General features: G+C 38.9%; 2 protein-coding genes across 2 annotated transcripts; one reads left to right on the top strand and one right to left on the bottom strand.

The window, feature by feature from the left end:
- Positions 1-846: 846 nt before the first annotated feature.
- npm1a (nucleophosmin 1a) lies at positions 847-6,285 on the top strand. Its single transcript, XM_007545904.2, has 11 exons — positions 847-1,023; positions 2,113-2,192; positions 3,048-3,167; positions 3,245-3,338; positions 3,444-3,562; positions 3,645-3,694; positions 4,377-4,434; positions 4,526-4,621; positions 4,735-4,842; positions 4,934-5,008; positions 5,302-6,285. The coding sequence occupies exons 1-11, from the start codon at positions 975-977 to the stop codon at positions 5,350-5,352; spliced, it is 900 nt and encodes a 299-aa protein (XP_007545966.1). The 5' UTR covers positions 847-974; the 3' UTR covers positions 5,353-6,285.
- Positions 6,286-8,566: 2,281 nt separating this feature from the next.
- Positions 8,567-11,658, bottom strand: LOC103133918 (claudin-7-B-like). Its single transcript, XM_007545903.2, has 4 exons — positions 11,129-11,658; positions 9,588-9,752; positions 9,422-9,506; positions 8,567-9,337 (listed from the first exon to the last, which is right to left on the bottom strand). Exons 1-4 carry the CDS (start codon positions 11,349-11,351, stop codon positions 9,181-9,183), a joined length of 630 nt encoding a protein of 209 aa, XP_007545965.1. The 5' UTR covers positions 11,352-11,658; the 3' UTR covers positions 8,567-9,180.
- Between the last annotated feature and the right edge of the window lie 5,801 nt (positions 11,659-17,459).

Raw genomic sequence — 17,459 nt, 5'->3', positions numbered from 1 at the left:
AAATAAATGGTTGTTATGGAGACTTGTCACTCGCTGCTCCAGTTCTGTAAGAGTAAGAAATTATATTACCACACTTAACACCCTCCTTGATGTGTGTGGTGGAAAGATAAACATGTGCCCTTCTTCCAGTTCCAGTTTTTTCAAGCTGCTGTTTATTTCCTTACTTAAGGAGATTAGCACATATCCAGTTGACGGAAACATGAGTCAGAGAAGTGGATGTTTGTCAAGTCACATTTATGACCAGAGGAAACCAATATTTCCAGGTAATTAATTAAACATTTCTAGGAATTCTGATCAACTGTGGAAAAATGACAGATTATAAAGATTTCAGAGTTTTAACTGCCTGTATATAGGTAGATGGGTACAGGTACAGCTCATAAATCTGGTAAAACTGATTAGAAATGCCGTCTTATCTCTGAAGTGGTTGAAAATCATCTTTCTGTTTCAAAAGGAATTCCTGCTGATATTTATATTTAGTTTGATTCTGTTGTAAATAGCCTTTTCAGTTACATCAAGTCTAAATAAGATTAAAAACAATAAATGCATAATCTCCTGGAGATTGACACATGAAATTCCATTATATTTACACAGATTTTCATTGAGTACATGGAATTTATTTTTAAAAAAATAAATGTTTGCATTTGTTGTTTAAAATATTTTGAGACTGCACATTAGTGTTAAAAATCTAAAAGTATAATTCAATTATAATCCGTTGTTTAAAGGTATATTAGAAAGCAACAGCAAAGGTAAATAGAAGCCAGTCGGGGGCAGTAGATTGATATAAAGCAGGCCATCCACCCGTTTTTAAAAGCGCCGAAGAAGAAACTAAAAATACTGTTATCCTGTGGGGGGCAGTGTTGTCATTTTGTTTCTCATACAACGAAGAAGAAGAACGAGAAGAACCCACGTTTGTTAAAGCCTCTCACATTACATTTGCAGCGAAGGTAGGCAGCAGGTTACTTCTATCCCAGAAAATGAACGGACTGAACAACGAGCCAATGACACCACAGACCTTCCTTTATGGTGAGATAATGTTTTAAAACCCAAAGTTTGTATTTTTGTTGTCGATTGATTCAACAATTAAAGAGATAGTTCTTAGATTCAGGCCAATGTTGAAGTCACACGCGCTCCTTTGGAATTGAAATTAAGTCCGTTTAGTGACAAAGATTGAGATATTTAAAACATAAAAATCTTTCGAAGGTGACGTTTTACAACAATAAGACAAAGAGTTGTTCGAGTCCTGGTGAAAAACGAGAGTCTTTCGGATCCAGTTTTCTGCACACGTGCTTTTTGTAGTCAATATGGCGGCGCCCGTGGTTTAGCAAACTGCTTTAAATTTTAACTATGTTCAGCCTACAACTCGCGAAACGTTCAAAACCTACTCGACATTTTCCGTGCGTGCTTACATAAAGCTAAAGGTTAAATTGACATCGTTTTCTGTAATGAAGGTTAAAACCGTCTCAACGTGTCTTCAGACGCGCACGCCGCTGACTGCAACGCAGATTGAACAAGCCGCTGAATTTAGACAGGAGATTTCACCTCCGATCTGTTCCATAGTCTTTACGCTAATTTGGTCTGGAGCCAATTTTATGTAGCCTACAGGGAATCATTTTAGATTCCTTTGTTTAGATCATACATCTCAATTCAAGTTCCAAATTTTGATAAAACGAAGTTCTGATTTTTTTAAGAATTTTAAATACTAACTTTTTTTTATATTCATTATTAGTCTGTTGGTTTCAGGGTAGTGAATTACGTTGTATTTGGAATGTGTCTTAAACATAAAAGTTTGTTTTAAAATTGGGTCGAATCAACAAAAAAGGTATCATAACCTATAATTGATGTATTGATTGCTAAGTTCATGTAATGGTGATATTTTAACCAGCAGAAAGTAATTTTGAACAACATTTTGGACCTTTTCTTGCACGTGCTTCATCTTCACAAGGATTTTTTTTGGACTCCAGAGCGCCCTCCTGTGTCAATTTTCAACACTTCACGTGAAACCCAAATAATTTCTTTGGGAAATTTCAAGACTGAAGCTGCATTTCACTTTTATTTTGATTCAGTGTTTTCTGTATTTTATTATTATTGTTTTTTGTGGGGGGTTTTTATCAGGGTGTGTTCTGGAAGCCGGGAAGGAGGTGGTCTTCAACCCTGATGATGATGAGTTGGAGCATCAACTAGATCTGAGGATGGTGAGTCCAATAAGTCCCTCAGATTTGCAAGAAAAAGATTCAGAACAGACACACAGAACATTATAATGCTTTTTTTTTTCTTTTTTTAGACGGTTAATTTCTTCTATTTAATTAAATGCTAGTGCGCAGCTATAGTACAGACTTGCATACTAGTTCAGTCATAATATTTCTCAGGATGGTAATCGCTGGCTCTAAACGAATTAATATCTGTAAACAACTTTACACACTTTGGGGAAATTAGAGAAGACGTTTCCTCTGCAACAACAGCTCAGTGGCAATCAGACATGCAGTCTGTGGCTCCTTTGCTGGCAGCACCCAGATAGTGAACTGTATTGATTATTACAAGGTCACAGAATGCCAGTCTAGGCAAATGGGACATAAAGCTATATTACACACAATGAGATTAAACTGGAAATGAACAAAAAGAAATTAGCCTCAGTTCAATCAGAGTCCAACTTCAAAACAAGGGCAGGAGTTGCATGTTGCTGGTTTAAGCTTTTCCATAAACATGTTGTTAGGGAGAACATGTAGCAGACGGTACGTCTAACTTCATTCAGCAGCTTAAAACGACTCGGTGACACATTTTTCCTACCCTCAGTATCCTCTGTGTTTTTCGTTACCAGCTCATCATGCATGGTAATGGCATTGCACTGGTTTGCAACCAAACCCCATCAGTCAGTGCCAACATGAGTTGGTGACCAGAGTTTATAATCCCATCTCCTTACACAGCAATCAGACTCTTTGTCTGCCATTTTTGGTCGGAGTCTGTGTAGTGTTTTTGAAACTGCGGAAAGGCTCCGGGAATAAAGTTGGAGGGGTTTTCAAATCTGCCCACTGTTCTTCTTACTCCTGCAGGTATGTGTGGACCCCAGCTCAAAGGACGAACTCCACTTGGTGGAGGTTGAAGGACAGGATTCGGAGGGTCAGAAGGTCAAGGCAGTGCTAGCTTCACTCAAGCCGTCCACCCTGCCCAGCGTAAGTCGACTGATGTTATATTCACCAGATGTGTTGGATGTTACGTATGGCTGTTGGTTGATGTTGTTCTTCTTCAGGTGTGTCTTGGTGGGTTCACAGTCACACCCCCAACAGTGTTTCGTCTGAAGACGGGTTCGGGTCCAGTTCACCTCAGTGGACAGCACCTCATCAGTGAGTGTTTGTTGGCAAATGAGCCCAAATGTTGACATTGTTCCAGTAATTACAGCTGGCTCATGTTAAACGTCTGAATACCCCCCCCCCCCGGCTCTCCAAAAGTGATGGAGGCTGACCAGTCTTTTGATGAAGATGATGAAGAGGAGGAGGAGGAGGAAGAGGAGAAGGCCGTTCCAGCGTCAAAGAAAAGATCCATCCCATTCGCCGCTGCTAAGTCTCAGGTTTGTCTGTCATTTAACGAACCTCACCAGGTTCCATGTAGAAAGACGTCTGTGTGAACCAAACCTGATCTGATGTCTGCAGAAAAAAATGAAAATGGAAGCAGGAGATGACGACGATGAGGAGGAAGATGAGTGAGTATCAAGATTTACTTTTTTTTTTTTTTTATGGATTGGAATGATTTGAGGTATTCTCAGAATTGGATTCAGAAATGTATTTATATTTGTAAATGGCACATATATCTGAGTTAAGAGTTCAGACTGTGTCTCTGTAGCAGAGCAGGATGCTGCTCTGAGGTGAAGCTTTACTGCAGAGGTTCCCCAGCATTAAGGGTAGAATACTTTACTAACAAGGTACCGTCTTTATGACTCATGTTAAAGGGGGAAATCCACTATCAGAATCAGTCTAATTGTTTCCATGCAGTAGTGTGTTTTGCCCTCTAAACATCCCCAGGAGTCCATTTCCTGGATAACCTCTGCAACCTTCTACGCATCCTCGTTTTTGTTTAAAAAATAAAAAAATAAAAATTCAGGTTTGGTTGTAGCAAATTCTAAAATGGCATCGACTAACAATGATGAAGGCCTCCTCTTGTTACAGATACAGAGCCTTATGCGATGTCTGCATTTCTAAATGATTGTGAAAATAAGTTTTCATAAGAACCACTAGATGGCGCTTTTCTACCACAGTTTGAGAACCTACCTGATTATGTTACCTTATTGTTGGAAAATAAGTTCAGCCAGTCTGATATTTATATATACATTTACAAACCTACAAATCAGATTTTCTGAATTTTTCTTTTTTTTTTTCTTCCCCAAGGGATGATGAAGACGAGGATGAGGATGAAGAGAGTGAAGCTGAGGAATCACCAGTAAAGGTGAGTAAACATTCAGAGGTTTTGTGCATTTAAATATTTTTTGTGTGTGTGTATGTGTGTGCCCTTTCTAATGGCTATCTCTTCATCACAGGCCAAACAAACCCAACCCAAAGCAACTCCAGCCAAACCAAAAGGCCCGGCTCAGAATGGCAAGAACTCCGCACAGAGCACACCTGCCCCAAAGCAGGTGAGACGGTTTCCACAAACACGGCTCCTCTGAAATATTTATGGAGTCTACCAAAGCATTGATGAATTCCTGAAAGCTCGGGGCTAATTTAAGTTGACCTTTGTTTACTTTAGAAGACCCCCAAGGGGAAAGCCGAGAAGTCACCGAAGACTCCGGCGACTCCCAAACAGGAATTAACCTTGCCTCAGCTGAAAGCCAAGCTGATGGAGGCAATGAAGAAGGTTTGTGAACTTGCACATACTTCCCAAACCTGCCTAATTTATTGGCTGTTATTGATTTTGCTGTGATGACCAAAGAATTTGCCTTTTCTAGGGTACCACATTACCTAAAGTGCAGCCCAAGTTTGAGAACTTTGTGAAGAACTGCAACAAAGTGACCAACCCCCAGGTAAAACAACCACAACTGTTCCCACTTTTTTTATGAAAAGTAATCAGTTTTCAGATAATTTTTTAAGCTATATGGTTTGTAGAAGCATTACAAAAACAACCCAAGAATGTTCATAATTTGTCATGTTTCATGTTTTGTTTTTGTTTTTTTTGCCACAAGAGGGCACTATAGCCACATATTTAAATTTAGATGAGTAGAACTGAGTCCACGTAGCTCCGATACTCCATTTCCCCTGAAGCTGTTTGATTGTTTCTCTGTGGGTGTGACATGTATGTTGTTTTGTTTCTCTTTAGATGGTTGCAGATCTGTGGAAGTGGCGACAGTCGCTGAAGGACGAAAAGTAGCTGATTCTCTAGTTTTTACCAATTTTATGACCTGTTCATCCCCATAGCCTCTCATATTCTCCACGTCTAAGTCTGTGCCTCAGTTTTCCTTGGAATCACTCTGCCTTCCTGAATGTAGAGGGTGAATATGGTGAACATCTGAAACATTAGTTTCACCCTCTCCTTTAGACAAACTGAAGCCTGTTCAAAGATTACTGGAAATGAAAGTTGCTGGACTGTTAGGACGCGAGTATGTGTAAATTTGTTTCCACTTATATCTGGTTCAAATTGAATTGTTCTCTTGGGTGTAAAAAAGCATCGCATCAAATGGAAAACACACCTTGTTAAATGACTGTTGAAATAATCTACCTTAATATTTTGTTGACGCTACCATGACCAACTTATTCAAAACTCATGTCATGTTTAACCGTCCAATTGTTGTTTTGTTTTTTTCTTTTTGTTTATTTTTTTGTTTCTTCCCCATAAGTAACAAGTTGGATAAGCCACAGCTTTGTCATGTTGTTAAAACTCGTCAGTCCCTTAGGTCAAAGGTTGTGTACCGTTGAAATGTGTTTTATGCCTTAGGGAGTCTGCAAATGACTTGTGTAATCTTTCTCTGAAATTCCAGTGTGCTCATGATTCAAAGGTACAAATTCAGTGCTCATTTGACTAAAGTAAGATCATGAAGGTGTGGGAGTGGTAAAAGAGATCATTCCATTCCGTTTCCATTGTAGTTTTATTTTTTAATCAATTACTTTTTGTCCTTTTTTTTTATCTCTGGTTTGATAGCTCATGTCTCAAAATCGATTTAAACAATAAGGCATGGCTCTTTCTTCACCGTTTCTGTTAGAATCAGAAATGTTCCCAGGTTTCAGGATGCTTGCAGTGTTTGATCTTTTTCCTTTTTTTTTTTTATTTGAAGCAACTTATTAAAACAATTCAATGAAATTAACACATTTGGTGTTTGTAGTGTTTTTACCTAAAGACGAACCTGAATGAACTTTATGGACCACGGTTGTACACATGAGAAATTTGACTTCAGTCTACTTTCCTCTCTGTGCCATTTAGAATTTAATGCGTTTGAGAACTATTTGATTAAATTCAAAAAGAGGAGTATTTGTTAAACCAAATATTACGGGTTTGGCCTCCCTTTGATTTTTCTGTTTGGCCTTGTTTTAAAAAGTTTCTTAAAGCTTATTGTGCTCAGTTGGGTGGGTTAGAGCAATAGTTCTTGTGTTGGGAGAAGGATGTAAAAGCTGTTTTTCTGACCTTTGATCATATAAAGTTTTTTACAGATGTGTGTTTGACCATCTGACAAAAGAAGCAGCCAATGGACTGTTTTATGGAGTTAAAGTAACGACTATAGATAGAGGTTTGATTGTTATAACTATAGGTGGGCTTTATTGAATTTGGATTTGACAAGCCCTTTATGAGGAAGTGTGATAACGATACTACCTTTATGTTGCTACGGTGATTAAAAATGTGTATCTGTATTCTAAATGAGTCAGAACTGTTAACTTTGATGTAACATGAAGGAAAACTTATTTTTTTCAATTTAATTACTGGAATTGGATGTTTAATTTAGGTCACTGGTTCAGCTGCACCGTTCTTCTAAATGCCTGAGCTATTAGAAAGGTAGTAAAGTCTTAGAGAGCATAAATTTATGATCAGCTATTGCAATGCTCTGATTGGTTGTGGTGTGTGTGATAGCTTTCACAAACATGTTGAGACAGGAATTGGTTCAGAAGTACATCTTTTCCTTTTCCAGGAAAAAGGAAAAGGGGATTGCAGCGGGGGAGGGACAACTTTGGCCCGTATGTTGCTGTTGCTGGATATTGAACCTTTGAGGAACTGGGGCAGTCTGATCTCAGGGTTTAAGCCACTTTATTTTAATAATATGACAATATGGGACACTAATGATCAGTCCGGCAGCCACAATGAGGACAGACTGCAGGTAGAACTAGAGCAAGACAACACATGATCAATAAATCAAAACATACTCTGAAGATGAACCAAAGCAAGTTATGAGTTGAAATAGAACACCCCACCTTCCAGAAATATACTTCAGATTATTGGCTTGTTTAAAGGATTACAGATACACTGTATCTCAATTGGAGCTCCATGTTAAATTGGGATTTGTCCACCGAGTAAAGGCCCAGTGGCACTACAACAAGATATTTTAACAAGCTGCAGTTTGGCTGTGAAAAGGAAGACTTTCTACCACAGAATAAAAGTATGTAGTAGAGATTTGTAGCTTAGAAAGGAGGTATGGTGTGTTTCAAGGGAACATATTTCCTCAGAAAGCCCAACACTGTCCTATGATGACAGTTTGACCAAGTGCAGGTAGTGAGAGACAAAACTATGGCTTCAAAGAAAAACTAATGCAAAAAGTTGTTGCTGAGCCAGAGAGGTTTAATATCCAGACTGCTGCATCCTGGGTGGACAACCAAGCATAACCATGGGTTCCTCCTCCCAGCCGTTTTTATAGCATGATCGTCACTGGTACAGAAACTTGTGGCTCGTTTAAATCGGCGTTTTGGTAGTTTCTCATTTCAAATGAGCCATTCACAGGTTTTTCCCACTTCTTATATTTGGTCTTCATGCATACACACACATTTGAGATTCTAATCAGCTGAACATTTCATTGGATCAGAGTGTGCCCACTGTAAATTTGCTCTTACTGTACAGTCTTAAGTGTAAAGCTACATGCTTCGACTTGTCTTTCACTTTTTTGGTACAAAGGAGTTTCCCCCACAGATGCGACTATGTCTTTTGTTTGCTTTAGTCTGCACAAGACCGAAATCGTTATTCCATATCCTAATCAGTCAACCTTAAATGTGAGGTTATCAAAAAAAGATTTAATGCGCAATGACGCAGCGTATAACCCAAACTCATTTTGGAACAGAGAGTTGGTCACCATCCAGTGCTGGGCTCCACTCAGCACAGTTCAAGGATGACGGAGTGAAGTAAAAAAAAAAAATGCAGCATGCATTCTGCAGCCTCCCTAAGAGGTGTTAACCTGTTATCAGTGTGACCGGCACCAATCTTATATGTTATGCAAGTATGCTTTTAAGCATGGAGCAAATATGCACAGACAAAAAGAAAAAAAAAATCCTTAACAGCTCTCCTTCATGAACACCTTACTTGTGCCTTCCTTCTTGACAGAAAGTTATTTAAATTGGCAGAGACCGTCTTTCCATCTCATGATTACATAAACTTTGAATAAATGAAGCACTTTTAAGTTAGTATCAAGAAATTTAATCTTTCACTTTAACTTTATTTACAACATAAAAACTTAAGATAAAAAAAAAATAGCCAATACAAGCAGAGCTCATTCACACAAGTAGATATTAAATTGTCAGAGTATCACAAGTTACAAAATTGGCAATCTGAGTACAAGTCATGGTATCATTACTAAACCTTAATCTAAAGGAAGAAAAAAAAAATAAAAACCCTTACAGTAAAACAGATGTTACCAAACGTTGTCCATTCAAATGTACATCGCATGAAAAGCGCTTCCTACATCAAGGTTCTCCATAATTCACTTAGTGCTTTACAGCGTTGAGCTACATAGGCGGTACACATAAAGCACAGACTTCCGTTTCAGAAGGGCCGGACCGGTGTGTTCTGAAGTAAACAGCCGGTATTAAAAAAAAAAAAAAAAAAACTTTACAAAGCATTTGGTAAAATATTACAGTAACATCAATGGTAATCCTGCAAAAAACTAAAAAGGTGATATAAAATAAGGTCAGTACTCCATGGATACTTTTTTTTTTCATACATTTCTCCAGATGGATTCAGGGTGAATATTAAAATGTTCTTTCAAACAATAACCAATTCCTATCCTGTTCAAACGTAGTCCTGCTTGTTGCTGGGGGGCCTGCTGGACATGGGATAGCTGGGCGAACGCTTTTCTCTTGGGCAGGACGCCGCCAGCATGGCACCTCCAATTATAGCCAGAAAAGATCCAGCCCAGCCGATGAAGATGGCAGACCCGAACTCATACCTTCGGAGAGCAGAGTGATACAAATGTAAAACCTTCTTCCACACCGTGCAGAAGTGAGCGTAACCAAAAACCAGAGAAACTCACCTTGTGTTGACAGGAGTGAAGGGGTCGTAGAAGGCTCTGACGATGTCGTTGGCGTACCAAGAGCAGGCCACGATGGAACACAACGCTGCGAAAGGACATGCATTACTTGACGCGTTTCCACTAGTTTTGAAAGATCCTGGTTTGAGTTTAGGGCTTTGCCTCTTACCTCCAATCAAGATAATAATGCCGCCAGTCATAGCAATCTTGGCCTTCTTCACCTGGTCGTCGCCTCCGCAGTTGGTGCATTTCATCCCCATGCCAGCTGCCCCCATCCCAGCTACGACCACAATTATGCTCACGACCATGAGGGCGCGGGTTGCTTGAAGGGCACCTGGTTAAGAGAACGAAAGAAGTCCGTTAGGCCATCAGTTATTGTCAAACCCAACACTTATTAACAGGGGGACATGGCATTACATTTTGTCTTGGCAAACAAGACAAAAAAATAAAAAATAAAATTAAATTGCTTCAATGAGCTGATACTGGTCATGCCCAGTTCATGTGTGCATGAAGACGCTACCGTTTGGGGAAAAGGCGTTGTAAACAAACTCATTTGGGACAGAACAGTTGCCATCTCTTGCCACTCTAGAAACTGGCTTCAGCCAGAAACTCAGGAAATGGCGTGGGGGTGGGGTGGTAGAATGTGTAGGTGTGCTAAAACAGGTCTGACCGGGTTTCAGATTTCTCTGTTATGGAGGACACTCCCAGTTCTAGAAACTCGCAGTGAGCTTTTCCGAGAAACTTCAGCTGCCAGTGTTCGGAGCCACCATTTCTTTTCCCAGTCTCTTGGAATCGGTCTTATGAATGCAATTGGCTTTCATACTTAAAGATGGCACCAGAGTTTGTTGATAGGTTTGATTATCTTTAAAAAGAAAAAAAAAATGGAGGATGGGGGAAAGTAGCACCTGCCATTTACTCAGTCAGCCAACAGGAAGTTAAAACAAACTTCACACCACATCTAACAGTATTCCACGTCAAATCTCTTAAACTTCCTGTATCTCTTTGACAACCAACAAAACTAAACTTTATTCAGGCAGTTTTAGATAAATAACTTCCCCCACTGCTATGAACTTCCTTCGGGTACTGCTCTATAGGGTCTGTTGACTAAACAATGGCTCACCCAGGTGTTTAACCTTTAACTACATCTGCTGTGTAAAGAAACATTAAAAAGATTACCGCAAAGAGGGAGGGCTTTACGGGACAATGATGCCCTTAAGGAGAAACACGGTCAAGGCCGCTGTGTAGATTCCCAGCTTTTCAGGTGGAAAAACGCAAAGAGTGTTTAAATATTTGAATTTCTAGCAAAGGTTTTAAGCAGTTTCCCCTCCAAAATGGGCGTTGGGTTAAAATAAAATAAAATACAATAAAAAAATTAAAAAAAACATGCAATGCCAATCAAAGGGAAACTGGGGACTTATTCAAAAGAAAAACCTGTTTGTCAAGGCCACAGACGCCAACTTTAAAGTAGCAACCGGCATGACGCAGGGGGAATAAAATGATAACAGGTGAATTGCTAGTTGCGTCATTTTTCTCCTTAGAGGAAGAAATGTCTAGGTGACCTTTCACGAAGCCCATGTAGAACTAGGAGTGTGGGGGGGGGATCATTTTTTAGGTTAACGCCGTCAAAACTCATCGTTACATACCGACCACCGTTTATTATTTTATATATATTTATTTTAAAAAAGACAAAGTGTAATTACTGTTACTTACTGTTGAGCTGCAGCATGGAGTCGTACACTTTGCACTGGATCTGGCCTGTGCTCTGAAACGCGCAGGACATCCACAGTCCTTCGTACATGGACACCGCCGTGATGATGTTCGAGCCAACAAAGGCTGACATCTTCCACTGTGGCAAAATGGTGCCGATTATCAATCCAATCACGCCCAGGAGAGCCAGAGCGAAGCCCAGAATCTGAAGACCCTTGTTTGCCATTTCGACGATTTGTTCTCCCTTCTCCTAAGTTGGGATCAATAGCAACAAAAAGCCAAAGAGGTCCACCTGCTGCGAAAAGTCCTGTTCCTTTAAAATCCAACAAGCAAAACAAAAACAAAAGAAAAGACTTACTTGCTTCTTACAAAGTTATGTCCCTTTTTTAAAAAGAAAAATATATTCAAAAAAGTCCTTTGCTTTCTCCAAATGAAAGAGTAGCACACAGAAGCGATATGTCGGCTTAAAAACTGTCGGTGAATGCTTGCGCACCTGTTCTTATGCCGCACCTTAACTAGGAAGGGGACAGCGGGAGCGAGCTTTTTTAGGCGGTTTCTAGGGCAGGTGGGCGGGGACGCGCACGCAGTTTCGACTCATCGGCGTAAGAAGAAAGAAACACCTGAAGTTTCGTGATGTAAGCGTTTCCCGGTGGGACACAGGGAAGTAATACTGATACTAGACCTGGTTTGATACGGTTTTGAATCAGAAAATCTCTAGTAAAAACAAGCAAAATAAAACTTCAACATGTTTATTTCGTCTCACTTTCAATACCTGTCTAAATTAAAATGATTTTGCTCACTACATTCTTTCTAATGATAGAAACAAAAACGAGTCTTTATGGTCATTCAATTAAATTACCGGATACACTTTAAGATCAAACTTAAAGTGAACACACTTGCGATTAGCTCACGTTCCCCAGGTGAAACCGGAAGCCTGATGGTAAACAAGTATTAGATGTAGGTCTTTCACCCACAAGGAAAGATACCGTAGGTCTTTCCTTCCGGCCGCCGTCAGACTGCACAACACCTGCTGCTCTCAGTAGTCCACTACTCTTTACTATAGGCAATAAACCTGGAATTTATTTATTTATATTTCAAACAATACTGTTTCAGTACTTTCTATATTCACCTGATTTTACTGTGTATATATAGATTTTTATAGATTTTTATATTGGTTCTGCTCTGTCCTTTATACTGCCGTAACAATGTAAATTTCCCCACTGTGGGATTAATAAAGGAATATCTTATCTTATCTTAATATTGTGCAATAGCAAGGTTTCTTTTTATAGTTGTGATAGAGTCAAACGTGTGGCTACAAATTCAACTTGAATGCCTCATTTACGTGGATGTATGCGCGTGTTTAAATAAATGACTAATACATTTACAGGAAAGCTGTTGTTGGCTAAAAGAAATTACAATTTTAGTTCATTTAAATTCCAGGACTGAGACACAACTGGTGTTCTAACCCAAAGGGACATCAAATGTAGTAAATGCAGTTTATTTAAATTAACTCTAACATTGCTATTGATATAAATTGTCACATTTCCAAAGGAAAACTAAGGAAAATATGTTTTTAGCTCTGGATTTCAGCGTGGGCCTAGTTACATGTTGCTGATCTGCTGATCATTTGTATGCTGGAACAGTGTTTTTATTATGAGCGCTTGTCATTTCCCTTTTTTGAGACTTCTCAGCACTGCATCATTAAATACAGAAGAAGAAGAGAGGACAAAAGAGAACTCCTCTCAGTGAATCATTGTTGAAACATTTCGAAAATGTTCTAGTCAGCTGTGGAGAAGTTCAAAGCAAAGTCATGTAATAAAGCAATATTCAAAGCTTTAAACAATCTTTCTTCATTAAATCCATTATATGAGAATCAAAAGAGGTTGAGCCAATTGAAAACCAGGACAGGAAATAAGCTTTTCAAGGCAGGAGTACATCATGATGTCCTGTCAAGGGAGGAGGGGGCTGAATACTTATGCATGCCACACCTTTCAGATATTTCTCATAAATTACGAGGAATATCTGAAATTTTGAGGTTAAGTAACTCATAAGTGGAGTTACTTAATACCTTAAGATCTTAATACCTTCTCAGTATAGAAATGCGTCATTTTTGAGTGGACATGATTTGTTAATTGCTTGTAGGCTGATGCATTCAACAAAAGTTTCCAAATGTTAAGTAAAAAGGGTGTTGTAATTAAATCCACATGTAAACCCTAAACTGAACTCTTTTTATGTTTTCAGCAATTTTTTCATAGTTTTTTTTTTTATCATGTCTTTCTGTGAAGACCTACTTCTCTTGGATATCAACAGATGCTGTTGATCTGAAACTGTGTTCAATCAGTTTTGTAAACTGAAACCTTTTTTTTTTTTACGACCTGGTTAGATCTTCTGATCGTATCAGGTACAGTCCTCATGTGTCATCAAATGACACAACGATAAAAATCGTCAAAAATCATATGTCATTTTATCCAGATCAAGCCTTAAAACAAGTTCAGTTCATATTTAACACTTGCTCAAATGTTATCTGTTATAACCCAAAATCCTCTGTAATAATTGCTATTTTGCTATGTATGTTGTTTGTTTTTGTCATTCAGCAGTTCTAACATAATTTCCCTTATTTCAGAACAAGCATCCATCTGAAATGGCCAGAATAGTCTGAGGAGATATACACCGTAAAAACATTTCTTTCTGTCTCCAACAACCTCTTTTGGTGTGGGAGCAGAGACGTCTAAGTCACAATGGAGGCTGATTCATTTAGTTCACTGGTCAAACTGGTTTCATCGGGCTCCAGCTTTTAACCACTGGGTTCTTGGAAAACACAGAACATGTCTTCCGCTCTCCCTCTCTGAGCGCCAGCAACGACAGCATGCATGGACTTGTGAAATTCTTTCTTTTTTAGTTGTTCCATGTTAAACACTTGTGTGATATAATCTCCACATTCTTAGCAAGAAAAATGCTGGGTTTCAGCTTCCACAACACCCCAGTTGTTGTTATTTATTTAGGCTGATACTAAAGCCGCTCTCTGAGTCATCACACAGCACAAACACACTGAATATGTTGTAAATGTTTTCTCCTTGCCGCCGGTTTCTTGTGTTGTCACGTGAGTCATCTCAGGTGAGAGAGACGACAAGGAATGGAACAATTTAAATATGGTTGTTCCTGTCTGGGGCGTGTTTCCGGATCAGCTGTCTCTGTTCTCTCCAACCGTTTCGACAATACCAAGCGGAGCTAATTTGAATAAAGTTGTGACCTAGTGTTTAACTTACTCTGAAAGTGACTCACCCTCTAAAATAACAGTTGCTCCTTTGACAGGTACTTTTAAAGTTTTTATTTATTTAATTTTAATGTTTGATCATTTTTGATGACGCTAAATCCGGGTACATTTTTGTAAAAGTTCATTATAAGCCATAACCCATTTGAAATTGTTTGCTTTGATATGTTGAGGTGTACAGTTAGCAGTTAATTACTTTTTAAGACTATCACTTTGCTTTGGATTAAACCTCACAATCTGAGAGTGCTGTAATCTTACCTTGTAATGTAATCCTTTAATCTCAATGCACATTTTGTGCCATCAAACTACAGAGCATGTTAGGGAAGAACGGCTAAATAGGGACAACGCTGACGTACAATACTGCCACCTAAAGGTGACCATGGGTATTTTAAAAGCCATAGAGACCAAGTTACTCGGTTTATGTTCTTTCAGTTTTGTTCTAGAAAGAGTATTTATAAAGTGACAAGTTCAAAACGACTTTTCTTTGATCTGCATTGTCTCCAGGAGTGAGCTGGAAATGTATGGTTTTTTTGTTTTTGTTTTTCAATACCAAAATAATTCAACAGAAAATAAGTAAACTTCTCAGTACCCAGACCTAAGTATGAAACAGCTGTGGAGTAACTTGGAAAGGAAGGGAGCATAAGAGAGAGAGTAAAGAGGGCTCACATTGTTAAGTGTGACTTATTATTATTTTTTTCTTGACTGATAACTTTCAGATATTCAGACATAATGTGTTATGCGTTTCCTTTCATGAAGAGCTAGGCTATATTCAAAGACTGCTACTTTCTCAGACAAACTTTCGGTTCTGGATTCCCTTTTGACACGTCGAGGAAAGAATTAGGCACCAGAGCTCCATCCCATCTTTAGTCACTTTTGTTTTAGCCTTTTCATCATCACAAGCGCTGACACTCGTTCATAGTTTTGGTATTTAGTACCTGCAAACATTGGTGATCTGCAAATGATGCAGGAGTAGACAGAAGATTAATGGCTTCTGGTGCAAAACATAATTAACACAAGGATGCGATTTGTTTTCGTCTAGTCAAATTTAGCATATAGGTTCCTATAAAAAAAAAAAAAAAGCATAAACACTCTGAGAGTAATTGGTTCCCCCAGCTTTCCAGGCAACTATATTTGGTTTAACACTGTAATCCTTATTTGCTGCATTAGGAAACATAAAGCTCCATTCAGTCTGCCCATGGACTGCTTCGCTCTGTGTGGGTTTACTGCGAATAATCTCATACAAATGCACGAGTCATGCTTCCACGAGATTATAGATGGCACAGCGAAGTACATAGGGAGGATCAGACGAGGAAAAAGAGCGGCTGTCTGACCCCGACTGAGGTCACGTCTCAATAGGGGGAAGTCGATGTAAAAGCGGCAACAGCCCAAGAGCTCACGATAATCTGTCACATCACATGCGGCTCAATTTCAGCTCGTTCTGCGGAAAGTCTTGAAGCATAATTATCCTGCCTGTCAAACATCGATTTGCCATCGTTGTCACCGAGCGACTGTAGCGTCTAATCGACTGGCGTGCTGCAAAACGCAGATGTAAATGGAGCCGTTCATCCGTCTTATACTTTCTGCTCAAACAATTCTTTGAAAAGAGCCGCGGCTGCTCAGTAGATGAGATAGATGTGAGCTCATTAATCCTAAATAATCCCAAAAAAAGTCCCAAACAAATGATGCAGAAAGAATTCTACCCTCCTTTTCTAAGCGGTTCTGCAACCTGTGACTACTTATCTGACCACCATGGTTCAAGGGTGGATCTGTTTTTAACAAAATGTAAAGTTAATTTAAACATAGAAATAAATAGATTTTTAATGACATGTTTTTTTAATTATAATTATTTTACAATCTTTGTTTATTTATTTTAGTCTTCAATGAGTATATTTTATGATATAAGTTGGTAATAATTTGTTTTAATTGGAATGTATGATGCATACAGCATGTCTGTTACAACCACAAACTTCCATGTTAGTGTCGTTTTATGAGAAGGATATTTAGGTTTAGATGTTTAATGATTTCCTAGCACTGTCCCGCCTCACAGAAGTAGCGCAAAGGCTTTATTTTCAAAAAAAAAAAAAAAAGATAATGCTGGAATGCTCATGCTTGTAAACGCAGTTTGCTTTGAACAAAACAGAACAACTTAAAATCCCATTGCAATTTATCCAACCAGTTCCCTGAGCTGAAATGACCAAGTCGTCGTCAGTGTGCTTTCATAAAGCGGTCGCAGAAGAGTCCTCCATTTTGCTGATTGAATTTACGTCATGCAAATGGGAAATGATGGCGCCACAACACAACAGTGCTACTGTCTATTAGATTATGTTTGCAGGGAAATGTCAACATTATGTACTTCTTATCCGTGTTGATGTTGTCGGCATGCGGTGCATCAGTGAGGCCTCTGAAATAATCCACGCTTACTCCCCACCTAATCTCTTATGACAGATGGATGTTTTTTTTAAAACAGGTAGAAGTTGTGCGAGCGTGCTGATCTGCGGTTTCCTGCAGATCCCTGGATAACTCGGCTCAGTTTTAGGGATCATGAGAGGTGTTTTGACCTGCTAGAGGTTTATACCTGTTGGCACAAATACAGCAGGAGGCACTGAGTCTGCCTGCCTCTCGCTGCGTGTTTTGCTCCGTCATGTTTGCATGCTTTAAGTGTGAGACAGCCCCACAAAACACTTTTTTTTTTTCCCACAGAAAAGATATAGAGCTGGAGTCAAAAATGTAAAACATTAAAGTAGTTTTTTTTTTACAACTCAGATGCATTTAGTGTGATATAAAGTATTTCAAAATGCTTTTAGAGAAATATTTCATGGCAAAGCCATTTTTTTCCAGCTCTTTTACATATTTCTCATTTGTCCTGACACCGTGGAAGTGAAGTTTTTATCATGAGCTGGAAAGGATGACGGTAATGAAAGAAAGTAACAAACTATGTAGAAGAATGGTCATAATACTCTGTTTTTTTTTTAGGTTTTTATTTTATTTTAATCGTAGGCTCTAACTTTTTTAACTTTTGTGTGTTGTGCCGTGTCACCTCCAGATGGTTTTCACGGGAATGAC

This window comes from Poecilia formosa, unplaced genomic scaffold, assembly GCF_000485575.1.
Source record: "Poecilia formosa unplaced genomic scaffold, Poecilia_formosa-5.1.2 Scaffold14, whole genome shotgun sequence".
Lineage (NCBI taxonomy): Eukaryota > Metazoa > Chordata > Actinopteri > Cyprinodontiformes > Poeciliidae > Poecilia > Poecilia formosa.
The sequence above is the reverse complement of the archived record's forward strand: the minus strand, read 5'-3'. Positions and strand labels throughout refer to the sequence as shown.

What these genes read in the sequence shown, in the direction of transcription:
- npm1a (XM_007545904.2), top strand. Translation starts at nt 975, where the DNA reads ATGAACGGACTGAACAACGAGCCAATGACACCACAGACCTTCCTTTAT. An exon ending in GCACACCTGCCCCAAAGCAG is followed by an intron (nt 4,622 to 4,734) that starts GTGAGACGGTTT and finishes TGTTTACTTTAG; the next exon opens with AAGACCCCCAAGGGGAAAGC. An exon ending in ACAAAGTGACCAACCCCCAG is followed by an intron (nt 5,009 to 5,301) that starts GTAAAACAACCA and finishes GTTTCTCTTTAG; the next exon opens with ATGGTTGCAGATCTGTGGAA.
- LOC103133918 (XM_007545903.2), bottom strand. Translation starts at nt 11,351, where the DNA reads ATGGCAAACAAGGGTCTTCAGATTCTGGGCTTCGCTCTGGCTCTCCTG. An exon ending in CTCCATGCTGCAGCTCAACA is followed by an intron (nt 9,753 to 11,128) that starts GTAAGTAACAGT and finishes TCTCTTAACCAG; the next exon opens with GTGCCCTTCAAGCAACCCGC. An exon ending in CATTATTATCTTGATTGGAG is followed by an intron (nt 9,507 to 9,587) that starts GTAAGAGGCAAA and finishes GTCCTTTCGCAG; the next exon opens with CGTTGTGTTCCATCGTGGCC.